This window comes from Taudactylus pleione, unplaced genomic scaffold (assembly GCF_031769625.1).
Source record: "Taudactylus pleione unplaced genomic scaffold, aTauple2 ptg000179l, whole genome shotgun sequence".
NCBI classification, from domain to species: Eukaryota; Metazoa; Chordata; class Amphibia; order Anura; family Myobatrachidae; genus Taudactylus; species Taudactylus pleione.
The window spans coordinates 3,045,149-3,068,768 of NW_028284581.1; the positions used below are offsets into that span (position 1 = coordinate 3,045,149).

The window sequence follows — 23,620 nt, forward strand, 5'->3', positions numbered from 1 at the left end:
TCTAATATCTGGCAGCAATATGCGATAATTGACCAACATGTTGGAGAGATGAAAGATTCAATTTATCGGCTGCAGGAGTGCGCATCTGTCATCGTTCAGGGCCTATCCATAGCAGATAAATTGAACGATTGAACAATATATCGTTCTATCCTTAAGAGAGATTGCTAACTCCTTTATCTGCTAAAAAAAATGTCACCTGTACAAAATGGATGAAGAGCAATAGTGTTTCAGTATGGTTGTGGCCTTTATTACAATACTATTAGGCTTCGATCAAGGGCCCTCATTCAGAGCCGGACGCTCTGAGCAGAGCGCTCGCTCTGAATGAGGGCCGTCCTCCATAAAAATGAGCCTCCTCCTGGACGCTCGTATAGCTGTGGGTCACCACCCACAGCACATACGAGCGTGCAGAATGATGGTCGCGATGGTCTTGACCATCGCCAGTGCGACCAGAAGCCTGTGGTCGGGGTTTTCGACCACAAGCCCTGGAGTGATTTTGGCTCTATCAGAGCCAAAATCACTCCCACTGACATCACTAGTGATGTCAGTGGGGCCGGCTTCTGACGGTAGGTGTTCCCTTGGGAACGCCTCCGTCTGGCAGGCACGCCCACCAAAGGGGGCGTGCTGTCAATCAACATCGACAGCACGCCCCCTTTGATCAGACACAACGAGCGAAGGAAAGTCCTTCGCTCGTCGCGTCTGGCGCATGCGCACGACGTAGCTCCCTCCGTCGTGCGCATGCGCAGTGCACAACATCGACCCACTTGCGAGCGGACAGCCGCTTGCGAGTGGGTCTGAATGAGGCCCAAGGATCCTAAACTAAATGCATCATGCACACCAGGGGCTAACTTCAGAGTAATTCCCTGATTATGGTAATTTTTTCCATTGTGACTTTGTAGTACTGTAACATCAGTATGCATCTAAAATGGCAAGTTATTACCTCTCTTCAGCCCATATGCTCATTTTCTGCTGAGCCATTTGAGAAGTGTAGGACAGGTGCTCATTGCTGTGCTGGTTCTGTCTTTCGGGGGAAAGTTGCTGTCGCAGTTGTTCTAGCTCTCGTTCATACATGAGCCGCTGTTCTTCCAGAGCATTTCTCTTCTCCTCCAGATACTGCTTCTCGAGAACTTGGACAACGTTGTGGACAGGATCTGAGGAAAAAGGCTCACAGTGTAAATCTATGTGTGGTTCACGGCTAATTTAGGTTTTATACATCAACCCAACAGTTACATACAGATGTGTACTTCATTCACATATGTCAACTTAAGATACTGTACCTCTAAAATGTCTGTACAACGATAAAAGCAGTAAAATCAATACATCAACAAGCATGTTAAATCACATTTCGCCACGCAGAAAGGCAAAGCTGTGAGATACACAAAGACATACCTTATTTTAGTTTACACTAAGTCATAGTCACAGTAGTGGAATATAATGAAGGTGTTTGTAGTAGTAGCCTGGGGTGAAGATCTGGTAGATTAGTACAGTATATGTGGGTATTTTCTGGTTGTTTATTGAAATAACCTTAATGATCATGAGAATTGTTGGGTACATTATTAATATTAATATACAACTGCATACCCTACAATCTACACTTGAAAATAAAAAAAGCAAAGGATAGCCGTCCATGTGCCGTAAGCGGAATAAAAGAGTGACTGATCCGGGATATCCATCTTGAATAAATTTATGACATCATCACAATTGGTGGCAAGGGCTTGACTGCCATAATACTGACTAGATATGCTTTCAATACTGTATAAAGTATATTCCAGGGATCCTCACGTTAGTTGGAGCTGGGTTTTAGCAGCCAAATTAATTGGCCCAAATCATCATTCCATTTGGGTAATGTGCAGGTTGAATTGACATTGAGATTTGCAAATCTGAACTTAGGTATATAGCACATTTCCTGCTACTGTATTTTGTCAGTCCTGGGCCCACAATTTCTGATTGCAGCCCTGCTTTCATTACCTTTCCCACTACTACCAAACAGCCTGTATTTTGTTTTGTTTCATTTCACATCAAGCAATCTCTTTATGGTGTGTTTACCAAAACCTAATATACCCCCAATTATCAATATGTACCATGTTTTCAAATTGGCTGCTAGAATAATATTTACTTATATATTGTGTCATATACAGTACTGTGTTCCATGTGTTTTGTTCATGGTTTACTACAATGGGCTCCACAACAGAAGTAACTGAAGGCACAGGTTACAAAATCTTGTTTCTTGTAGATAATATGTGCCTGAGGGTTCAGTCGTTTGTTAAGAAAGAGCACGGACCCCACAAAATGTAACATTGTGTAAGACTTTTTGTTTTGTTTTTGTCTCACCCAGATTTTTTTTCGTTATAAGTGTTTATATTGTGTGAGCGATTTCCTCATGGATGACCGTGTAATCACTCTGTGACTTCAACTCCATATATGGGGTTTGAGGTATTTTCTCTTTCAGTGTGATTCAGAATGTTATGTAAATGAAGTTACCGTATATACTCGAGTATAAGCCGAGTTTTTGAGCACATTTTTTGTACCGAAAAAGTACCTCCTCGGCTTATACTCGAGTGAAGTGTAGCGCTGACCGCCCAAGTTCGGTCAGTGCTACACAGTACAAACACACAGCCGCCGGAGCCGGCAGCTGTGTGTTTGCTGTAATCAGCAGCCGCTGAGAGTCTGTCAGACTCGCAGCGGCTGCTGCTCCCACTGCGGGAGCCATCTTCCGGCTCCCGCAGTGGGTAATGGGAGAGACGTCATGAGTAATGACGTCTCTCCCATGCAAAGCGGCCGGAGGAGCGGATAGCGGCGGGACCAGGAGCGGGAGTTTCAGGTAAGTGATTTTTTTTATTATTCTTATTACGTCTCTCTCTACTGGGGGGGTGGGGGGACTACTGGGGGCACTACCAGGGGGCGATTACTACAGGGAGCACTAAAAGGGGGGATTACCACTGGGGGAAATACCAGGGGGGGATTACTACAGGGGGCACTACCAGGGGGGGATTACTACAGGGGGCACTAAAAGGGGGGATTACCACTGGGGGTACTACCAGGGGGGGGGATTACTACAGGGGGCACTAAAAGGGGGATTACCACTGGGAGTACTACCAGGGGGGGGATTACTACTGGGGGCACTAAAAGGGGGGGGATTACCACTGGGGGCACTACCAGGGGGGGATTACTACTGGATGCACTGAAAGGGGGGATTACCACTGGGGGCACTACCAGGAGGGATTACTACTGGGGGCACAACCAGGGGGAATTACTACTGGGGGCACTACCAGCTGCTGCCATTTCCCACCCTAGGCTTATACTCGAGTTAATAAGTTTTCCCAGGTTTTTGTGGTAAAAGTAGGTACCTCAGCTTATATTTGGGTCGACTTATACTCGAGTATATACGGTAGTCAATTTGCTATGCTTTTTGTAATGTTATTGGTATGGCTTATTATTTATAATTGCATTTACAGAATATTTGGTATGTTTTGCAGTGTTTTATTATACCATATAGCATTACTACATTAAATGTATTTATTTTTTTTCACTTTAAAATGTAACACGAAGGGCCGTATTCAATTAGCGGCGAAAAGCCGGGTTTTTATTTGCGAAAAAGTTTCGCCGGTGACGTCGCCAGTGGAAACTTATTCCCGTATTCAATTGTTGCGACTTTTCGCCGGAGCGAAATTGGCAATGCAATGTACCTCGCAGAAAGTTTCGCCTAAGAATAGCTGGAGGAAAAAAGTGCAGAATTGCGGTTTTGGTGTGCAAAGGTGGGGAAACCACCCTGCACTCTTCAGATAGGTCCCCAAAGGTAAACGGAGTCAAAAAAAATCCTAAAAATAATGAAATAACACCCCAAAAAATGACTTTGAAAAAGGGGGCGAAAAAGTTCAAAGTTGGGGTACAAACATAAAAACTAGCGAAATAGACTTTGGGGTGGTCTGCAAGTATGGGGGAGGTGATTGCAGGTGCTTGCTGATGGTGCGTTTTTAACGCTTTTTAAGACCTCAGTTTAGCAATTTTTAACCATGCTTGCACCCATTTTCATGTACCCCAAATTTGCTGGGACTACTTATTTTTGCCAAAAAAAACTGCAAAATGCTATTCTTCACCACTTGTGCAAAGACGCAAAATAGCACCAATTGGAAGCAATTAAACACCCCAAATACCTCCAACAGGGCTATTCGGGGGTATCCATAGTGAGCCCCCATGTCAGTGCATCTTTTGGGGGGTGTCAAGCTGATTACCCAATATCTGAAAGCACTTTTCGCCTGTTTGATTTTCGCCGGGAAGTGTTTTCGCATCCTTTGGAATTGAATACGGGGATAAGCGGGGACACGCGCGATACTTTTTTTGCATGTAAAACCAGTGATGTCAGTGAAAAGTCCGGCATGAGAAAAGTACGGGACTTTTCGCTTCTAATTGAATTAGGGGTGAGCGGGTTCGGATTTCTGAAATCCGAACCCCCCCGAGCCCTCCCGATCCGAGTCCGATCCGAGTCAGGCTCGACTTTTCCCGCCTGACTCGGATCTGAAATCGAGGCAAAACGTCATCATCCCGCCTTCCGAGTCTCGCGGGTTTTGGATCCTATATAAGGTACCCGCGTCGGCGCCATTTTCTCACTCGGCTGTGGACAGTGAAGAGGGAGGGTGGGAGTTAGGGCTGTGTAGTGTAGTGTAGTGTAGTGCTGCTGTTGTCCACTACTTCAAAGTCCATAGGGGCTGGCTGTGTTGTGCTGTGCTGCTGTTGTTAATAGGGGCTGTGTCCACTACTTCAAAGTCCATAGGGGCTGGCTGGACTGTGTTGTGCAGTCAGTTCTCCATAGGGGCTGTGTCCACTCCAAAGTCCTGTGCAGTGTCCCAGTCCTAAAGGAGTGCTGTAGTGTTGTCCAGGGGGTGCTCTGTCCATCAGGGGTGCTCCCCCCAAGTGCTAAAAAAATAATATATTTTCTATGTTTGTGAATTGTGTGTGCAGTAGCCGCACGTGCATCAACAAAGTAGTGCCAAGCGTGCGCCTGTGTCATAAGTAAAGGGCCGGCTGGCTTGACCGTTAAAGGGTGCTGTAACCCCCAAAGTACACTCCAGTCCAAACCAAAAAAAAAAATATTTTCTGTGTTTGTGAATTGCGTGCGCAGTAGCCGCACGTGCATCAACAAAGTAGTGCCAAGCGTGCGCCTGTGTCATAAGTAAAGGGCCGGCTGGCTTGACCGTTAAAGGGTGCTGTAACCCCCAAAGTACACTCCAGTCCAAACCAAAAAAAAATATATTTTCTGTGTTTGTGAATTGTGTGCGCAGTAGCCGCACGTGCATCAACAAAGTAGTGCCAAGCGTGCGCCTGTGTCATAAGTAAAGGGCCGGCTGGCTTGACCGTTAAAGGGTGCTGTAACCCCCAAAGTGCACTCCAAACAAAAACAAAAATATTTTCTGTGTTTGTGACTTGTGTGCACTGTGGCTGCACGTGCATCAACAAAGGAGCAGCGCCAAGCGTGCGCCTGTGTCCCATAAGTAAAGAGCCGGCTGGCTCATTTCTTAAAGGGTGGTGTAACCCACAAAGTGCACTACTCTCCAGCAAAAATAAAAAAATATTTTCTGTGTTTGTGTGCGCTTTAGCCGCACGTATATATCAATATAACATAAATGGAGGACCAAACTTTCTCCGATAAAAATAAAATAGGGAAAGATCAAGAACCACTTCCTCCTAGTGCTGTTGCTGCTGCTGGGAGTTGTTCATCATCCCAGAGAGGAAGTAGGAACATCACTACTTTTACTAAACAATTGACCCTCCAACAGTCCCTAGCGATGAGGATGAAGTACGACAGCAGTCATCCTGAAGCAAAACGTATAACTGAGGCCTTGACTGCTATGTTGGTGTTAGACGTGCGTCCGGTATGCGCCATTAGTGCAGTGGGATTTAGACAATTGATGGAGGTAGTGTGTCCCCGGTTCCAAATCCCGTCTAGATTCCACCTGCATCCTCAAAGCAGCAGCGACAAGCGTACGTCTGTCTGTTAAAGGGTGGTGACACCCTCAAAGTGTGCTACACAAACAATAAAAATATTGTTCTTTTTTTTCCTGTCTTTGTGAATTGTGTGGGCTGTTGCCGCACTTGCATCCTCAAAGCAGCAGCGACAAGCGTGCGTCTGTCTGTTAAAGGGTGGTGTAACCCTCAAAGTGCTCCAAAAAATAAAAAAATATTTTTTTAATGTGTTTGTGACTTGTGTGCGATGTAGCCGCACGTGCATCAACATAGTAGCAGCGCCAAGCGTGCGCCTGTGTCATAAGTCAAGGGCTAGTTTCGACATCTGGTCCGGACTGAAGGACGTGCCAACAATTTCTGACAAGTCTACTGTCAATGCATATGATACTGTCCTCAAAGCAGCAGCGACAAGCGTGCGTCTGTCTGTTAAAGGGTGGTGACACCCTCAAAGTGTGCTACACAAACAATAAAAATATTGTTCTTTTTTTTTCTGTCTTTGTGAATTGTGTGGGCTGTAGCCGCACTTGCATCCTCAAAGCAGCAGCGACAAGCGTGCGTCTGTCTGTTAAAGGGTGGTGACACCCTCAAAGTGTGCTACACAAACAATAAAAATATTCTTCTTTTTTCTGTCTTTGTGAATTGTGTGGGCTGTAGCCGCACTTGCATCCTGAAAGCAGCAGCGACAAGCGTGCATCTGTCTGTTAAAGGGTGGTGTAACCCTCAAAGTGCTCCAAAAAATAAAAACTATTTTTTTTATGTGTTTGTGACTTGTGTGCGATGTAGCCGCACGTGCAACAACATAGTAGCAGCGCCAAGCGTGCGCCTGTGTCATAAGTCAAGGGCTGGTTTGGACATCTTGTCCGGACTGAAGGACGTGCCAACAATTTCTGACAAGTCTACTGTCACTGCATATGACACTGTCCTCAAAGCAGCAGCGACAAGCGTGCGTCTGTCTGTTAAAGGGTGGTGACACCCTCAAAGTGTGCTACACAAACAATAAAAATATTCTTCTTTTTTCTGTCTTTGTGAATTGTGTGGGCTGTAGCCGCACTTGCATCCTCAAAGCAGCAGCGACAAGCGTGCGTCTGTCCGTTAAAGGGTGGTGTAACCCTCAAAGTGCGCTCCACAAACAATAAAAATATTCTTCTTTTTTTTTCTGTCTTTGTGAATTGTGTGGGCTGTAGCCGCACTTGCATCCTCAAAGCAGCAGCGACAAGCGTGCGTCTGTCTGTTAAAGGATTACATCGGTGACAGCATCCAAGTAGGCATGTCAGACAGTCCGTACCTGTACTGGCAGGAAAAAGAAGCAATTTGGAGGTCCCTGTACAAACTGGCTCTATTTTACCTGAGTTGCCCCCCTCCAGTGTGTACTCCGAAAGAGTGTTTAGTGCAGCCGGGAACCTTGTCAGCGAAAGGAGGTTGCTTCCACAAAATGTGGAGAAGATGATGTTCATAAAATTAATTATCAACTCTTCCAGGGAGACCAGCCTCCAGAACGTACAGAGGGACCTGTGGTTGTGGATTCCAGCGGGGACTAATTAATACTCTGTGAGGATGAGGATGTACACACTGAAGAGGGTGAGGAATCGGTGGATGAGGAGGATGAGGATGACATCTTGCCTCCGTAGAGCCAGTTTGTGCAGGGCCAGATTAATTGCCAGCTTGTTTTGTGGGGGCCCAAACGAACCAATAATTTCAGCCACAGTCGTGTGGCAGACCCTGGCGCTGCAATGATTGGTTTGTTAAAGTGTGCATGTCCTGTTTATACAACATAAGGGTGGGTGGGAGGGCCCAAGGACAATTCCATCTTGCACCTCTTTTTTTTCTTTGCATTATGTACAGTTTGGGGCCTAGTTTTTCAAACTACCATCCTGTCTGCCACTGCAGTGTCACTCCTAGATGGGTCACGTGTTTGTGCCGCCCACTCGTGTCGCTTAGCATAGTCATCCAGCTACCTCGGTGCAACCTTTTGGACATAAAAACACTATTGTGAGGTGTGAGGTGTTCAGAATAGACTGGAAATGAGTGGAAATTAAGGTTATTGAGGTTAATAATAGCATAGGAGCAGAAAAACCCACAAATTCTGTGATTTTAGCTGTTTTTATGCTTTTTTTCAAAAAAATACAGATCCAAAACACAAAACCCAGAACCCAAAACACGGAAGGGTGGTTTTGGCAAAACCAATCCAGATCCAAAACACGAAGAAAGATCCAGATCCAAAACCAAAACACAAAACACGAAAAGTGGCCGGTGCACACCCCTAAATTGAATATGCCCCTATGGGGGAAATCAATTAGGCATGGGGCTCATACTGTAGCTAATTGAATGCGCTGGCCAATTCAATTAATTGCAAGAATCTCGCACAACAAGCCCCGGAGGGAGGCACAAGATATGCATTAAAATGCAAACTCTGCATTTTAATGTGCTGGGAAACCCATAGATTCCAGCACTTTGTGCGGAATTTATGAGTTAGTACGTACTAATTCATTATTTACCACTAGGGGAAAATGCTGATTAATGCTGATTTAATTTAATAGCTCTGGGCGTGAAACCCGAAGCTATTAAAACGCAGCAAACCCCACGCCTAATTGCATTCTGACCCCCCACCCGCCCAAATCCAAAATAAATTGCTTTATTGATTCATCTGATATGGCCATTGTGTAACCAATTGTATTAGCAAGAGACAGCAGCCCAGATCACATTTTACAGGTATCCTCGCAGAGGGCCTTATTCAGAGTCATTCTGATTTTCAATTTCTTAAAAAGTGGCATCTCTGCAAGCTCTGAAAGGTCAGTCACAACTACCAAACTCAAGCTATGTCTCCCTCCTCTCGCCTGCGTCTACCATCACTTATGATATCTGGCTGAGATGAGATTAGATCATACTTACCTACTTTACCGGTTGTTGCCCCCGGCTCCCCCAGAAGAGTATCTGGATCTCCCGCATCCCGCCCACTTTCTAGTGAAGTGAGCAGGATGGGGAGATAAATGCTGGGAATCGTGGCTTAATTGCCGAGATTTGCGACTCCGTATGGAGGGGACGGGGTTAAATGACTCGAAAATGTGTAATTTAGCCCTGCGATTTGTAGTACTTTGACATAATGGAGGAGGGGCCTAATGACATAGGAACCCGCCCCCGCCCCCTGAATTGTCCTGCTGTGTCTCGCCTCCGGGGCATCTCCCGTGGATGAGATATTCAAAGTCGGTAGTATGGATTAGATTGCATTTGAGACACGTGGCTTCAAAATGTGACTATATATGTATGTATAAATGTGCATCTATTGTGAGAAAAATATATATATTTCCATGTATATGTTCATGTCTGTTTATTCTGATTATAAGGAATACAATAATTTGGACTCAAGACTATGCATGTACTTAATAGCATCAATATCTTATCTTTTACACATGATGCAACTATTACATTATGTGATATTAGGTGAGAGTAAAATTGAGAACAGAACTGTTGATTACATTTAGGATACTATGGGTCTGATTCTGAACATAATGCCCCCATAGACCTACCGACAATTGTCCAATCCTGCAAACGAATCGGAAACGCTGGTTGATGTTTCCCGATCTGTCGGAGGATCTTGCCTACTCTCCTGGGACTGCAGGGAGCCTCCTGAAAATCGGGTGCCGCTCCCGGCACCCCGCAAGACTAGGAAAGTCCCCAGGAATGGCCACCCGCGACCCCCCTGCACCCGCCGCAAAAGTGGGCGGTCCGGGGGTGCAATGAGGTGATTCGCCTTGAATCGCGTCATCGTAGCCCCGCCCCTTGCTTTTTAATGCTGGTAATATCGACATTATAAAGCGGGCGTGGGGCCCCGCTCCGCCTACCTGGACCGCCCCCACCCTCCGTGCTGGACCGACCTGGCAGCCCCCCTCCCGGGGGGGGCTGCAGTAACGTCGGTAAGTATGAATTATACATGTTAAATTTCAATGATTTGTAAATGAAGATCATACATGTTGAATTTCATAGATCCTCTGACCCGGCATCTGTGGATCGCAGCATCGCAACAATCCGTCGCTAGTTTATGGAGGCCATTAGTTGGGAGCAAAGAAAAAAAAAAAGTAACTAGTAGCAAACCATGTTGCAATGCAACAGGCATATATACATTCATTTATTTGTATACACGGTAAATACTGGCTGCTTTTGCATGCAGCCCACAAATGCTGGACAGTTTTATTTTTACACTGCAGTTTAAAATAGTTTGTATCAACCCCTATGCGACTAATACTTGGGGGTAAATTTACTAAAGTGAGAGTTTTTAGAAGTGAGTTTTAAAAGTGATGTTGCCAATAGCAACAAATCAGATTCTAGCTATTATCTTCTAAAAGGTGCTAGTTAAATGTTAAGTAGAATCTGATTGGTTGCTATGGGCAACATCACTTTTAAAACTCACTTCTAAAAACTCTCACTTTAGTAAATTTACCCCTTGGTGTTTTTTGTTTTGATTTCTGTACTACCTCTGTGTTATTTCTGTACTACCTCTTTGTTATTTCTGTACTACCTCTGTGTTATTTCTGTACTACCTCTGTGTTATTTCTTTACTACCTCTGTGTTATTTCTGTACTACCTCTGTGTTATTTCTGTACTACCTCTGTGTTATTTCTGTACTACCTCTGTGTTATTTCTGTACTACCTCTGTGTTCTTACTTGTTCTGTTGTATGAGGCAATTGGACCTCATTGTATCTTTGGATTAATGCAAAAGACTGAATAAAACAAATATGCTGGAAAAAGTTTCTACTACAAATGAACATCAGCCATGGGCCTATTGTGTATTGAGGACAAGCATACAAGCAGTCGCATGCAAGAACCACTCAATACTAAACCTTGGTTCCAGCCATGGTGTAAGTACTGTGTGACCTCACTCCACTGGACAGAAGGCAAGATCCTGAAGAAAAATACCCACACCGAAGAGGTCCAGCTGCACAGCCACATTTCTTCCTCAGCACAAAATCAGACCAATGACATTGTATTTTCCAATATAAGAACAGTTTAGGATCGATACTAATATTGCATAAAGGTAAATACATACATATGCATTGTTCTAAAAAAGGATCAGTAGGGAGATCATGTATATCCCCTCATTATCTGCTATCTATATGGTTAAGCTGTGATTAAATAATAAAAATTAAACAGTCCCTAGTTTGCACATTGTGGCTATTATGGGGTTCTTGCAGTATCATCATTCACACATTTTCAATAACAGAACATTGCAAATTGCTTTATGTTACATAAGTATATGAATTAGTACAACAAAATGAACCTTACCTAAGAAATATATATAAATATACAACAAAAAATAAATATAAAAATATTAATCCTCGAGACTAATATGCACTGATATGCAGACATGTTATTGTTGAATTAATCAGCCACAAGATGTATTGCATGCTGAGCTCTATTTGATCAATGAAAAAGAATATAAAAACAAAAAAAAATCATCATTAAATAGCAATCTGTATACAGTACATGAGGTGTATAGGGCACACATTGACACAACTAGCACACAACTCTAATACCATTTCACCAAGATTCCTTAATTTAATCCTAAAAGGATGAAATCCATTAGTAATTCATGACGAGACATACCTTGGAATTATAGAGAGTAGTCCTGGACAGCTTGTGGCCAGGGGTGTATCTAGGGATCTGAACGCCCCTGGCAAGGTAATGGACTGGCGCCCCCCTCCCCCATAATTTCAGGAAGTGTCCCCCAGTAGTAGTTCCCCCTATGCAGTGCCCCCAGTAGTAGTCCCCTCTATGCAGTGCCCCCAGTAGTAGTCCACCCTTTGCAGTGCCCCCAGTAATAGTCCCCCTTATGCATTGCCCCCAGTAGTAGTCCCCCTTTACAGTGCCCCCAGTAGTAGTCCACCCTATGCAGTGTCCCCAGTAGTAGTCCCCCTTATGCATTGCCCTCAGTAGTAGTCCCCATATACAGTGCCCCCAGTAGTAGTTCCCCCTATACAGTGCCCACAGTAGCGGCCATCCCCCCTCCATAACGTGCCCCCAGTAGCGACCCCCACAATACAGTGCCCCCAGTAGCGTCCATCCCCCCCCATTAACGTGCCCCCAGTAGCGGCCACCCCCTATACAGTGCCCCCTAGTAGCCACTGTGCTGTGCCAGAAAAAAAAAAAAAAAGAGCAACTAACCTGATCCCCGCTCCTGCCAACGACCGCCGCTATCCACTCCTCTGGGCCCGCTCTCGCTCTGCACTATGGGATGGGAGAGACGTCATGGGGGGGTAGCCGGAAGACGGACCTCATGAGTGAGCTCCAGCCTGCTCCCTCCTTGGGCACTGCAGCCAATGAGAGTCTGTCTGACTCTCACTGGCTGGCTGCTATAACAAAAACTGTGTAGGGCAGACCGCTCTCACTACACTTAGGGCCGGGGGGACTAGCGGGGTAGTCCACCCATTGGCTGCTGGTGGCACTGCCGGACAGCGCCCCCCTTTGGCCGGCACCCCTGGCGAGTGCCATCCTGGCCAATGGGTAGATATGCCCCTGCTTGTGGCTTTTGAGGTGTTGTGAAACTACAAGACCCAGCATATCCGGCTGCAAAATATCAGGTGACAGAACATTCTGGGGACAGGGGCTTGTATTTGTACTGCAGGCCTGCTATATAGGAAGACTCAGTGCAGACCCTTCACCATAAAACCTTCCACTTGGTACAAAATTCTCTGCTCCAGAAATTGTCACTTCATTTATTATTGCAATTATCTGAACTGAACTATACTTTTTATGCTTAAACCAGCGGTTCTCAATCTGTGTGCCGCGGCTCCCTTGGGTGCCACAATGCTGTCACTGGGGTGTCCTAACAAGGCTATCTGTTTTTTTTGTTTTTTTGTCCATGGCAGAAGAGAATTGGGAAGGTGAGGTGAGCAGAGCAATGGAATTGCAGAATGTGGGAGTGTGAAGGAGCTATCAGTTGTAAGCAACAGGTGGAGAGGCTGCCTGTTTCTGAATTGGGTCCTGGCTGATCAGAGGACTCTGAGCTGAACGGCGCTGGTGATTGTCGCTACTAAAAGTAAGTAATGGGGAGGGGGAGATGCAATGAGAAATAGCTATTCTATAGAGAGGGGTTCACATGGGGAACTATAGTGGAAAGGGTCGGGTTGGTGAGCGGAGCCGGGGAGGGGGCATGGACATTGTACTGAGTGCCACAGTGTTCTATTGGAAGGGGGCCTAATAGGGAACTACAGTGGGGTGGGGGCAGGTCGGGTGGGTGTGTGGAGCTTGGGGGTGGGGGAACACAAAGTTCGGAGTGCCACAGTGTTATACCGGGAGGGGGCGATATAGGGAACTATAGGGGTGGGAGGGGGGGCTGCAAAAGTAGATGGGAGGGGGGCTGCAAAAGGAGTTGGGAGAGGGTGCTGCAAAAGGAGATGGGAGGGGCGGCTGCAAATCAAAACTGGAGACACATGGAGGGGGCAAAGGGAGAGACATGGAGTGGCAAAGGGAGAGACATGGAGGGGCAAAGGGAGAGACACGGAGGGGCAAAGGGAGAGACATGGAAGGAGAAAGGAAGAGAGACAGAGGTGGCAATGGGAGAGAATAACACAGGTTTTCTCTTTCTTTATTAAATACTTATTACATTTTTTTGACCCAACTACTTTAAAAACGGGACTGCTCTGTCATTATTTTGGCTTAGGGGTGCCTCGAACTGAGAAAGTTTGGGAACTACTAGCCTAAACTGTTGACCAGGGTACTTTGTAGCACTGTGACCAGACACAGATAAGAATTTTCGATACAGTGACACAGTAACTACCAGAGTGGATTTTTATATTATGTAGAAGTCTTTGACGTACTTCCGAAAATTGATAACAGCTAAAATCATGTAATTTGGGCCTATTTTTGTTCCTACAGTATTAACCAATTTTGACCACCTCACAGCTCACAATATTGTTTTTTCACCTATATTGGCCAAAGGCTGCAGTGAACTGACTGGCTAAACTAAGCGACAGAGAAGTGGCACAAACACATGGCAGTTTAAAAAAGAAGCCCATATAGGAAAAAGAGTGGTAGAGCAGTGGCTGACAGATTGGCAGTTTAATATAAACTATACAATGCTTAAAATGTTAATAAAAGGGTCTCCCTCCAGAGTATACCCCAGGCATCTGTCCATGTCTGCCGCTGCGCCAGCTGTAATTAGCTGGTGGCCTGGCCTCAAATCCACACCTGCTGGCTGCTGATGGCACACAGTGGGAAGCGAGAGGCTGTGGGAGGGACACGGGGAGGTGAGTTGCTGGAGGAGGGCATAATGTGTAAGGGGCACTATTACTGTGTAGAATAATGTGTTATATAGGGCACTACTACTATGTGGCATAATCTGTAAAGGTCATTACTATGTGGTATAATGTGTAAGGGGTATTACTGTGTAGTGTAAGGGGCATTACTGTATGGCATAATGTATAAGGGGCACTACTACTGCGTGGCGTATTCTGTATAAGGGGTACTACTGTGTAGCATAACCTGAATGGGCTCTTTGTGGCATAACATGAATGGGCTCTGTGTGGGGGCACATGTATGTGTTCTAGTTACACCCTTGCATGCAAACACGGAGGCTCTGGATTTAATATGAACTTGCATTAGTCATGAAGTTTGCACAGACTGAGGTTAAAAGGGTACTTTTGAAGCTTTCTCACAGGTTTCTGGCACACTGACAAATTTCCACTGGAGCCAGCCCCGGAACCTGTGTAATTTAAGAGTGTCCCCATTTTTAAGGACTGTGTGTTTGACCATGACAAAGTTCAAACCTAGGCAAAAACGTAATCCTAGTTAAACTACACCACCATAACAAATTTGGTGGAACTAGGTCCAAAACTCTGGCTGTGCATAAAAGTCAAAAAGACGGCCGAACAGACAGAAACGTTTTCTCGCTTATTATATAGACATGCGTGGACCCCTGTGTTTTGGTTCTAATTCATCTTTGTGTTTTGGTTTTGACAAAACCACCCTCAAGTGTTTTGGTTTTGGATCTGGATTTTTTTTTTTTAAATTGATAAAAACAGCTAAAATCATGTAATTTGGGCCTATTTTTGTTCCTACAGTATTAACCAATTTTGACCACCTCACAGCTCACAATATTGTTTTCACCCATATTGGCCAAAGGCTGCAGCTAACTGACTGGCTAAACTAAGCGACAGAGAAGTGGCACAAATACATGGCAGTTTAAAAAAATATAGCACATCTAGGAAAAAGAGTGGCACAGCAGGGCTGACAGGATGGCAGTTTAATATAAACTATACAATGCTTATAATGTTAATAAAAGGGTCTCCCTCCAAAGTATACCCCAGGCCGGGGCTAACCCCAGCAAACACTGGCCAGAGTTGTGGGTAATAGCCGCGGAATGGGGTACACTCGGGAGGGGGACAGATTGATAGGTGTAAAAAATAGATTTAACCTAATATTGTCTTTTACATTAGGACTACAGTCCCAGCAAGCCTCCCCCATGCTGCTATTCTGGCTGGTACAGGTAGTGGTTTGATAAATTTCTTATCCAAGGATGCCTAGTGGAGAAGAGGACAGATCCTCGCCTGGGATGCCTACTTGACAAAGTGACCGACCAGCGCCAGGGACAAGGTAAGTATGTAGCATGAGTGCGAGTGAGTGAATGAGTGAGTGCAAGTGTTAATAAAATAATAAAACATTTGGTGTGTGTGTGTGTACTGTCATTATTTTAATATTTATTTTACAGGGGGGACCACAGGATGCAGTGGCCCTTAATGTCCTGTATTCTGGTACTTGTGGTTCTCCAAGTATCGGCATGTGGGGGAGACTTGCTGGGACCTGTTGTCCTAATGTAAAAGATAATATTAGATTAAATCTATTCTTTACACATATGAACTCTGCACTCACCGCCGGGGATAGCCTGGGGTACACTCGGGAGGGGGGACCCCTTTATTGGGGGGTCTCCACTTCCCCAGCCTGGGCTGACTAGTAGAGGGGGGTGAATGCTATGGCGGGTGGAACTCGTCAAGTGTGTCCCCTGACTGTGGCACCCCCCCCCCACGCGCTAGTGGAGCCCGGGGGTGGTTCTAAAACAACAGGGTACCCCTACACAAATATATCCCCTTTATTTTTAGGACCGGGCCGGATCCGAGAGCTTGGTACTGGTTCATTAAATATGGGGAGCCCCCTACACATTTTTTCCCTTTATTTTTGAACCAGGGATGGCTTGAAAAGCCCAGAGCTGGTTATGCTTGGGAGGGGGGACCCCACGTCATTTAAAAAAAACACTTTAAAGGCTTTTAAAAAAAAGTGATATGCTTCTCCCAAACGCCTGCTCCTCCCAAGTCATGGCACCCAGGGAGGGACTTAAATACCCAAGTTTGGTTTTTAAATTGGAGTTCCAAACTGACTGCAGAACCGAACCAGTACTCGGTTCACGTCAGAACCCCAAAGTGATTCCGAACTTTGACTCGATTGGAATTCCTAAGTTCAGGTGTGTTCGTAATTCAGGAAAACCAAACCGTACATCTCTAATTTTTTTATTGTTAACAGATCATTTCTAATAAGAATAATTTTAAAAAACCTTCAATATTGTATTATAAGACCAAACTACATAAAAATAGTAAAAAAAAAAACCTCAAAGCCCTAGAAATATGTCCTTAAATACATACCCCTATTACTCCCATGTATTTTATTGCTAAAAATGTCTAATTTTGTCTAGTTTAGGGAACATTAATGTGGCTAGAACTAAAGGTAAGTGTTGTCAACATTTTCTTGCAGGGCAGACAGCAAGCTGTTAGTTATAGCTGAAACAAAGTATATTATCATTTTTTACTGTAAGAAATAATAAGGGTCTTTTTAGACTGATTACCTCACTCTCATGCAGAAGGACCTGGTGATCATGTGATTGCAGAAGTCATAAAGACTGCAGACGTACCCTGCATATTAACTAATACTGTGCAGAAATGATAATGATCATTACATATTGCATAACGCCGTCACTGACCGACCAGTTCCTGGTGAGTGGCCACACTTACCAAGTTTCCAGTCCATGCCTATCTAAATTGAAATGGTGTCAGATGGGCATTTATAGGTTTAGAAAAGACACTATCAACAATTAATTCTGATCTTCTGAAGTAGAAAATTAGGTTCTAAGAGGGAAAGGACATTTTGGAGGGTCTGTAAAAAGTGGATTACGAAGTAACTGACCAGCAGCAGAGATTAGTGTCTGGTATCCTGCACTCTGCTAGGATTTTATGGCGTTACTTACTTACCATTACTGTTCAGTGCCTTCATTATAACTTCCATCTGTGCAAATTCATAATTATAGTCTGGTTCTGACGAAGCTTCACTTGTTGCATCCAGATCAATATCGGTACAGTTAGCGTCTTTCTCAAACTCTTTCAGCCAATCTTTTCTCTTCCTCTTTGGCAGGTTAAGCCTGAATCAACATTTTATGTTTAGTTGAAATAAACCAACTTCTGAATTATGCAGGAGTAGACTTGTGTGAAGAATTACCTGAAGAAGTGGTTATTTCCCCAGAGTATTCGGTCTCCGTGCCATAAGGGGGTTCTGGAGCAGACCTGCACCCCATTTACACATGTCCTGCGGAAAATAAGAGCTATGTCATACTAACATACATCTTGTGCAAAACAATGAGGAGGGGTGCAATATTTCGGGGGATAACACAAGTTAGTGGTCAATGGTACTTGGCTCCCTTTTACATGTGTACAATGCTAAATAAATGACCTATTAATTTACACTAGGGTATATTCATAGATGGGTATATAGTCAGTCATAACAGAGGGAGGGAGAGAAGGAAGAGGAGGGAAAGGAGAAAAGAGTCAATGTAAACAAAAAAGAGAAAACAAAAGACACAATCAATGAATAAAAGTGATACATAGGTAAACCCTGCGAATGAATAAAATATGTTAGCTTGACAAAGGAATGAGAAAGTAGAGTAATTGTCCATGACAATAGTGGGAACAGAATATATTGATCTATTCAGCTTGATGAAGCCACTTTCAAATTCAATATGTTATGTAAATTTACAGTATTTAAGGTTCTCCTTAAATAGTCATGTATACTTTATACAGACTAAAAAGCCTATGATTGTCACTAAAATGAGTTGGAACTATAGCTTCAACATCCTTGTTTATTAGAAATTATTTTAGACAATACTTAAAATTTGAGGTCTATTTTGTGCAAACTGGAGTATATAATATCATAAATCAACAAGTAGTGTTCAAAAACTAAACACCCACATAGCAACTGTAACTGTTATTTGTCTCTTTGTGCTAGTCAGAGGCCATACAAAGTATAGCAACTCTCTCCAGACAGAGGAAGAGCACAGAGCATATGCGTGTCTGTGTGACAGACTGTGTGAGAGGTTCCCCACTAGGAAAGAAATTGTACTTTATGTGCTAAACAACCATTCGTTTATCAATCAGTACATCTAATATATCATACTTCTTTAAGGAAAATAAACAAATATTAGTAATAATAATACATATTGATTATTATTTTTAGTGATTTTATTTTACCTCTGTTATAAGTTGTAAGAGATATAGGGGTCTATGTACTAAGCTTTGGAAAAAGATAAAGTGGATGGAGATAAGGTGATAATGACAGTTAGGAGCTGACTGGTTGGTACTTTATCTCCAACCACTTTATCTCTCTCTCCAAGGTTTAGTACATAGACCTCATATGCTATTAGTTAAAAAAAAACCTTAAAGCTGCCGAGCACTGTGCAGCCATTTTCTCCAGATCTTAGGGATGGGAAGCGACGGTCCACAACCATCAATGGTCTATGGCTGATGGCAAGTGTTTTAACCATCAATGGTATAGCACCGAAGCCTCACCATTGATGATGGCAACTGATGTTGGGAAAACATTGGTGGTGCCAGTGCAATGGCTGGTCTGTATTAATTAAAATTCAAAGGGGGGAAGCGGCTGCATTACCACCTTTTACAGTGCAATTTTTTTTGGTACGGAGTACCAGCACCCTTTTATCCCAGAAGGTCTTCTATCATCATTGCTGATCTAGTTTAACAGTCCTTCCTGGAACTTGAATCACCAAATTACTCCATTCCAGATACTTTAGAGCCCAGGGAGATCCGGCTACAGGACCTTCAGTAATTTGGGAGAGTACCGGCACCTTTTTGTGATAGTACTGGTACCATTTTTCATAGATTTTACTAGGTGCTAGTGAAGCTTTTACTAGGTGCTAGTGCAGATTTTAGTATATGGTAGTGCAGCTTTACTAGAGGGTAGAGTAGCTTTTATTAGAGGGTAGTGTAGCTTCTACTAGAGGGTAGTGCAGCTTTTACTAGATGGTAGTGCAGCTTTTACTAGATGGTATTGCAGCTTTTACTAGATGGTAGTGAAGTTTTAAAAGATTTATACTTTTCTTAGATATATTACTCCTGTGTTTGCCACTTTATCCAATTATATCATACCAGCTCATCATAAAATACATAAAGTTACACAGTGGCGGTTCCAGGGGTGGGGCTGCAACGCATTAAGAAATTCAAATAGGGGAGCCACACAAACTGACAGTGAGTCCCAGCCTCTATGTTTGGCAGCGTGTGAAATGGGAGTTGGTGTGGCTCCCCTATTTGAATTTTGGACTGCGCTGCAGCCCCACCTCTGGAGCTCCACTGAAGTTACATAAGCAAATAGAAGCAAGACAGGCATATACTCAGTGGCATAACTAGGGGACACATGCCCTGGGCGCTGCCGTCCAGGACATCGTATCCGGAAGTTGCCGTTATAGAAAAACGTCCCTCGGCAATGTACCTTCCTGCTCTGAGAGTCGTCTTATCACATCTCCTCCCCTTCAGTGATATTCACAATTCAAAATACAGTTATAGTTGGGAATCAAACCCATCACCAATAAGCCATCTGCTATTACAAGGAAAGACTGTGAATTCTAACTATATCAAGCTAATTCCCCTTCTTATTAATCTAAAATACAGTCATGTCTAGGATTCAAACTTAGCACCTCATGCTTTGCAGTCCGTCACCTTACCAATGGAGCCACCTGCTACTACAGTGAAAGTCTGTGAATTCTAACTATATCAAGCTACTTCACATTCTCCATAATCTACACTACAGTCATACCTGGGATTCAAACTGGAATGGAAAGGAATGTTCCCAGAGTGACAAGAAACGGTGGTGTGTCATGTTGACACGCCCCAATTTTCCGGTCACCACGCCCCTTTTTGGGGGTACGCACACACTGTTGGGGGGGGCAACATTTTTCATCTTGCCCTGGGTGCCAAATACCCTAGTTACGCCTCTGCATATACTTTATACAAAGCTGGAGAGAAATCTATCTGTAAATAATTCTGGTTAAACAACTGATGGGTCTTTGTCCAAAGAATAACAAAGCTACTGGGTGTTGCCTGATAAAGCTATGGTAAAGCTATTGTAAATGATAACATTACACCATTAGAGATTTACATTATGTAATCATTAAACATACAGCAATAGCTCATGTAATAATCAAACAGTGTGAGGAAGTACTGGAAGGTAACAGGGGAATGAGTTACATGTAGTAAAATAGACAGGTTTGCTTTTCCAATCATCCAAACAAAAATGTTCTTCCTCAGCCTCTAATATTTGCAATTCATTCCCGTCATGCGTGTCACTCCTTCCATCTGCCACACAACTCCTCCTTTGGGCTTCCCTTACAGCTAAGTAACCCTGCTGTCTGGCTCACTTCCTGGCTGGCACAGAGCTGTGGGCTATTGTGCTGGCTCACATGTCAGACACGATACTGCAAGACACTGGCTGTGTAACGCTGAGCCTAGAATGGCAGCCTGGTGCCCTTTGCTTTCAGGAAGGTTATATTGGGTAATGCACATCATTCCTCACTTGTAGGGGAACGCTTCACATTTACAGCAGTAAACAAATTTGACATAGAATGAGAAGCTTTGTGCCAACACACAGTATGTATGTATACTGTATTTGTTTTAGTGTCATATACTTATGAACTTAATGCATAACTATATACGTTCAGTCATTTATAAAGAAAATAAAAACCTTGTTTAATACCATGCAATATTGAAAGGTGTTTATTTGTATTCAGTTAAGAATTAAAGGAAATCAAGCAAGTTTTTATTGAATTTTAACCATCAAACAATGTTTTAGCCCTTGTTCTATTTTGCAGCTACAAGTATCTCCAAAACCAAGATTAGTTGTAATATACACAGATGTGCTGTGGGTTAAGACAGGTCTGAATAGCCATAATCAGACACATAAATCAAGCTGTCTGGCGCCCAGCAGAGTAAAGGGGTGTACGATCTCTCATTTGGACAGTAGGGAAACTACTTAGTGCTAGGTTGCATTTAACAGCCCTCATAGGACAAAGCTTCACAGAGCTTGTTCATTCATTTTCAACTTTAACAATTACACTTATCTTTAACAGCTGCTTGACACACATCATGTCGGGAAGATGATCTTACTCTGCAGATTTTAATAATCACAGGAGAATAGCCCCAGCTGTCAAATGCCTAAAGCACAGGAGGGTACAGGTACATTAGGCAGCTGACGCTTGTTATTACTGAGCAAGTTTATGGGAATTAACAAAATAGCAAATAGTGTTAACATCAAAGGTATTTATAGCAGGAAATTTACTGCCTACTCATAATACAGCACTTTACAGAGAGTGTTTTTATCATCCACATCAGTTGATGTGCCAGTTGAGCTTATATACAAATATATACAAACTCCACATAAATAATTCCTGGGCACTGTACGGTCCCAGCACTGTAAAGCAACAATGCTAATCACTGTGCACCCAAATTGAGAATAGTCTTAACATGCAACTTTGTATAATGTAACTATTGTCACAAGTCTCGGACAGATTATGGATGCGGCCCGTATTTAGGGAGTTGGCTAGACCTATGCCTGAGGCGAGGAGTCTAATGTGCTGGCAGTATTCACCAGGGACCCTCGCAAGAAAGTATGGACTTGGCTGCGTCCGACACACAGGTCGCGGCCCTCAGGATAGGTTCCCTTATACAGATGCTAGTAAACTCTGGATGAAGCGGAGAAGACGTATAGCTTAGTCGGCAGGCCGGGTCAGAACCAAACGGACTAGACGGTACCAGGGAGCAAGTGTAAACAGGTCACCAAAAATAGCTGAAGTCAAAACCAAATATCAGATGCAGTACCAGGGGTCAGGCGAAATCAGGGTCACAAACAAAGCCAAGGTCAGTAGCAGGTAACAGACTATCACAGGTACGCTGGAGTATGGTAAATGAGCCTATACTCTGGCACAGTAGTGCTCCCAGAGTCTTCCTTAAATATGCAGGGCTACCTCAGTCACTTCCTGTGACGTTGCTAAGGGTGTGTGTATGGCCCTTTAAATTTTAAGCAAGTCGGCGCGAGCGCCCGTAGGGAGCCGCGTCCGCCTGCATCCGTCAGGGGAAGGATAGGCAGAGACCAGTGGGGAACGCGGTGACGCACCACCCGCTGCCCCTCTGCAGACCAGCACCGCCGGACCCGGTGAGTGAGTGCTGGAGTCCGGCGCGCTGTGACAACTACATATATATATATATATATATATATATAATATGAGATATGGTAAGAACTTACCCTTGTTATCTCTATTTCTACGAAGTCCATAGGGTTCCACAGGATACCTTGGGGTATAGGTGTGACGTCAGTCGCAGGGCACCAAAGAGTTAAGCTTTCAGCCTCCCAGGATGCACTAGGTCCCCCTCCTATACCCCGCCCCCGGGCCAAGGCACCTCAGTTAGTTACCAAGCCATAGGCCGGAGGAGGAGAAGGAAGAGAGAGAACAAAGATCTGGACACATACAAGAATCACATTCTCACCAGAGGGAGACGGAAAACCGGTGACCAGAGCAAAGCCCATCTGCAGCACAGGTGCGACAGGGCGGGAGTCCTGTGGAACCCTATGGACTTCGTAGAAATAGAGATAACAAGGGTAAGTTCTTACCATATCTCATATTTTCTACTTCAGGGTCCATAGGGTATCCACAGGATACCTTGGGGATGTCCCAAAGCAGTATCCTTTAAGGGTGGGGACGCTCCTGTGCAGAAAGGAGAATCCGCCGCCCGAAGGAAGCATCCTGAGAGGCGAAGGTGTCAAACCTGTAATACCTCACGAAGGTATGGACAGAAGACCATGTAGCAGCCTTGCAGATCTGAACTGCCGAGGCACCACGTCGAGCTGCCCACGAAGGACCCACAGACCTAGTGGAATGAGCCTTCAGAGAAGGAGGGACCGGTAGGCCTTCATGAAGATAAGCTCCAGAAATAGCCATACGGATCCAGGCTGCCAAAGTTTGCTTTGAAGCAGGCCAACCCTTTTTACGGAAGCCAAAGAGGACAAACAAAGCGTCCGACTTCCTAAACGAAGAAGTGCGGTCAACATAAGTCCTTAAGGCCCGCACAACATCCAAAGAGGCCTCACCCACGGAAAGACCCGGTGAGTTAAAGGCCGGAACAACTATTTCCTCGTTAATATGAAACTGGGAAACAACTTTGGGAAGAAACTCGGGCCGAGTGCGGAGCACTGCCCTGTTCCCATAAAAAACCAAGAAAGGGGGTCTACAAGAAAGAGCCCCTAACTCAGAAACACGTCTGGCCGAAGCAATGGCCAGAAGGAAAACAGTCTTAGCTGTTAGCCATTTAAGATCCACTGAGCCCAGTGGTTCAAACGGCGGTCCTTGGA

General features: G+C 44.4%; 1 protein-coding gene across 1 annotated transcript in view; it reads right to left on the reverse strand.

Annotated features, from left to right (window-relative positions):
• The window catches only part of KIF13A (kinesin family member 13A), a 237,513-nt gene that overhangs the window by 100,021 nt on the left and 113,872 nt on the right, over window positions 1-23,620 (reverse strand). Inside the window, exons 13-15 of the mRNA XM_088475838.1 lie at window positions 17,432-17,518; window positions 17,188-17,354; window positions 938-1,148 (exon numbers count right to left, since the gene is read on the reverse strand). Of these exons, the coding sequence (XP_088331964.1) occupies window positions 938-1,148; window positions 17,188-17,354; window positions 17,432-17,518 (465 nt within the window). The remainder of the gene's footprint in view (window positions 1-937; window positions 1,149-17,187; window positions 17,355-17,431; window positions 17,519-23,620) is intronic.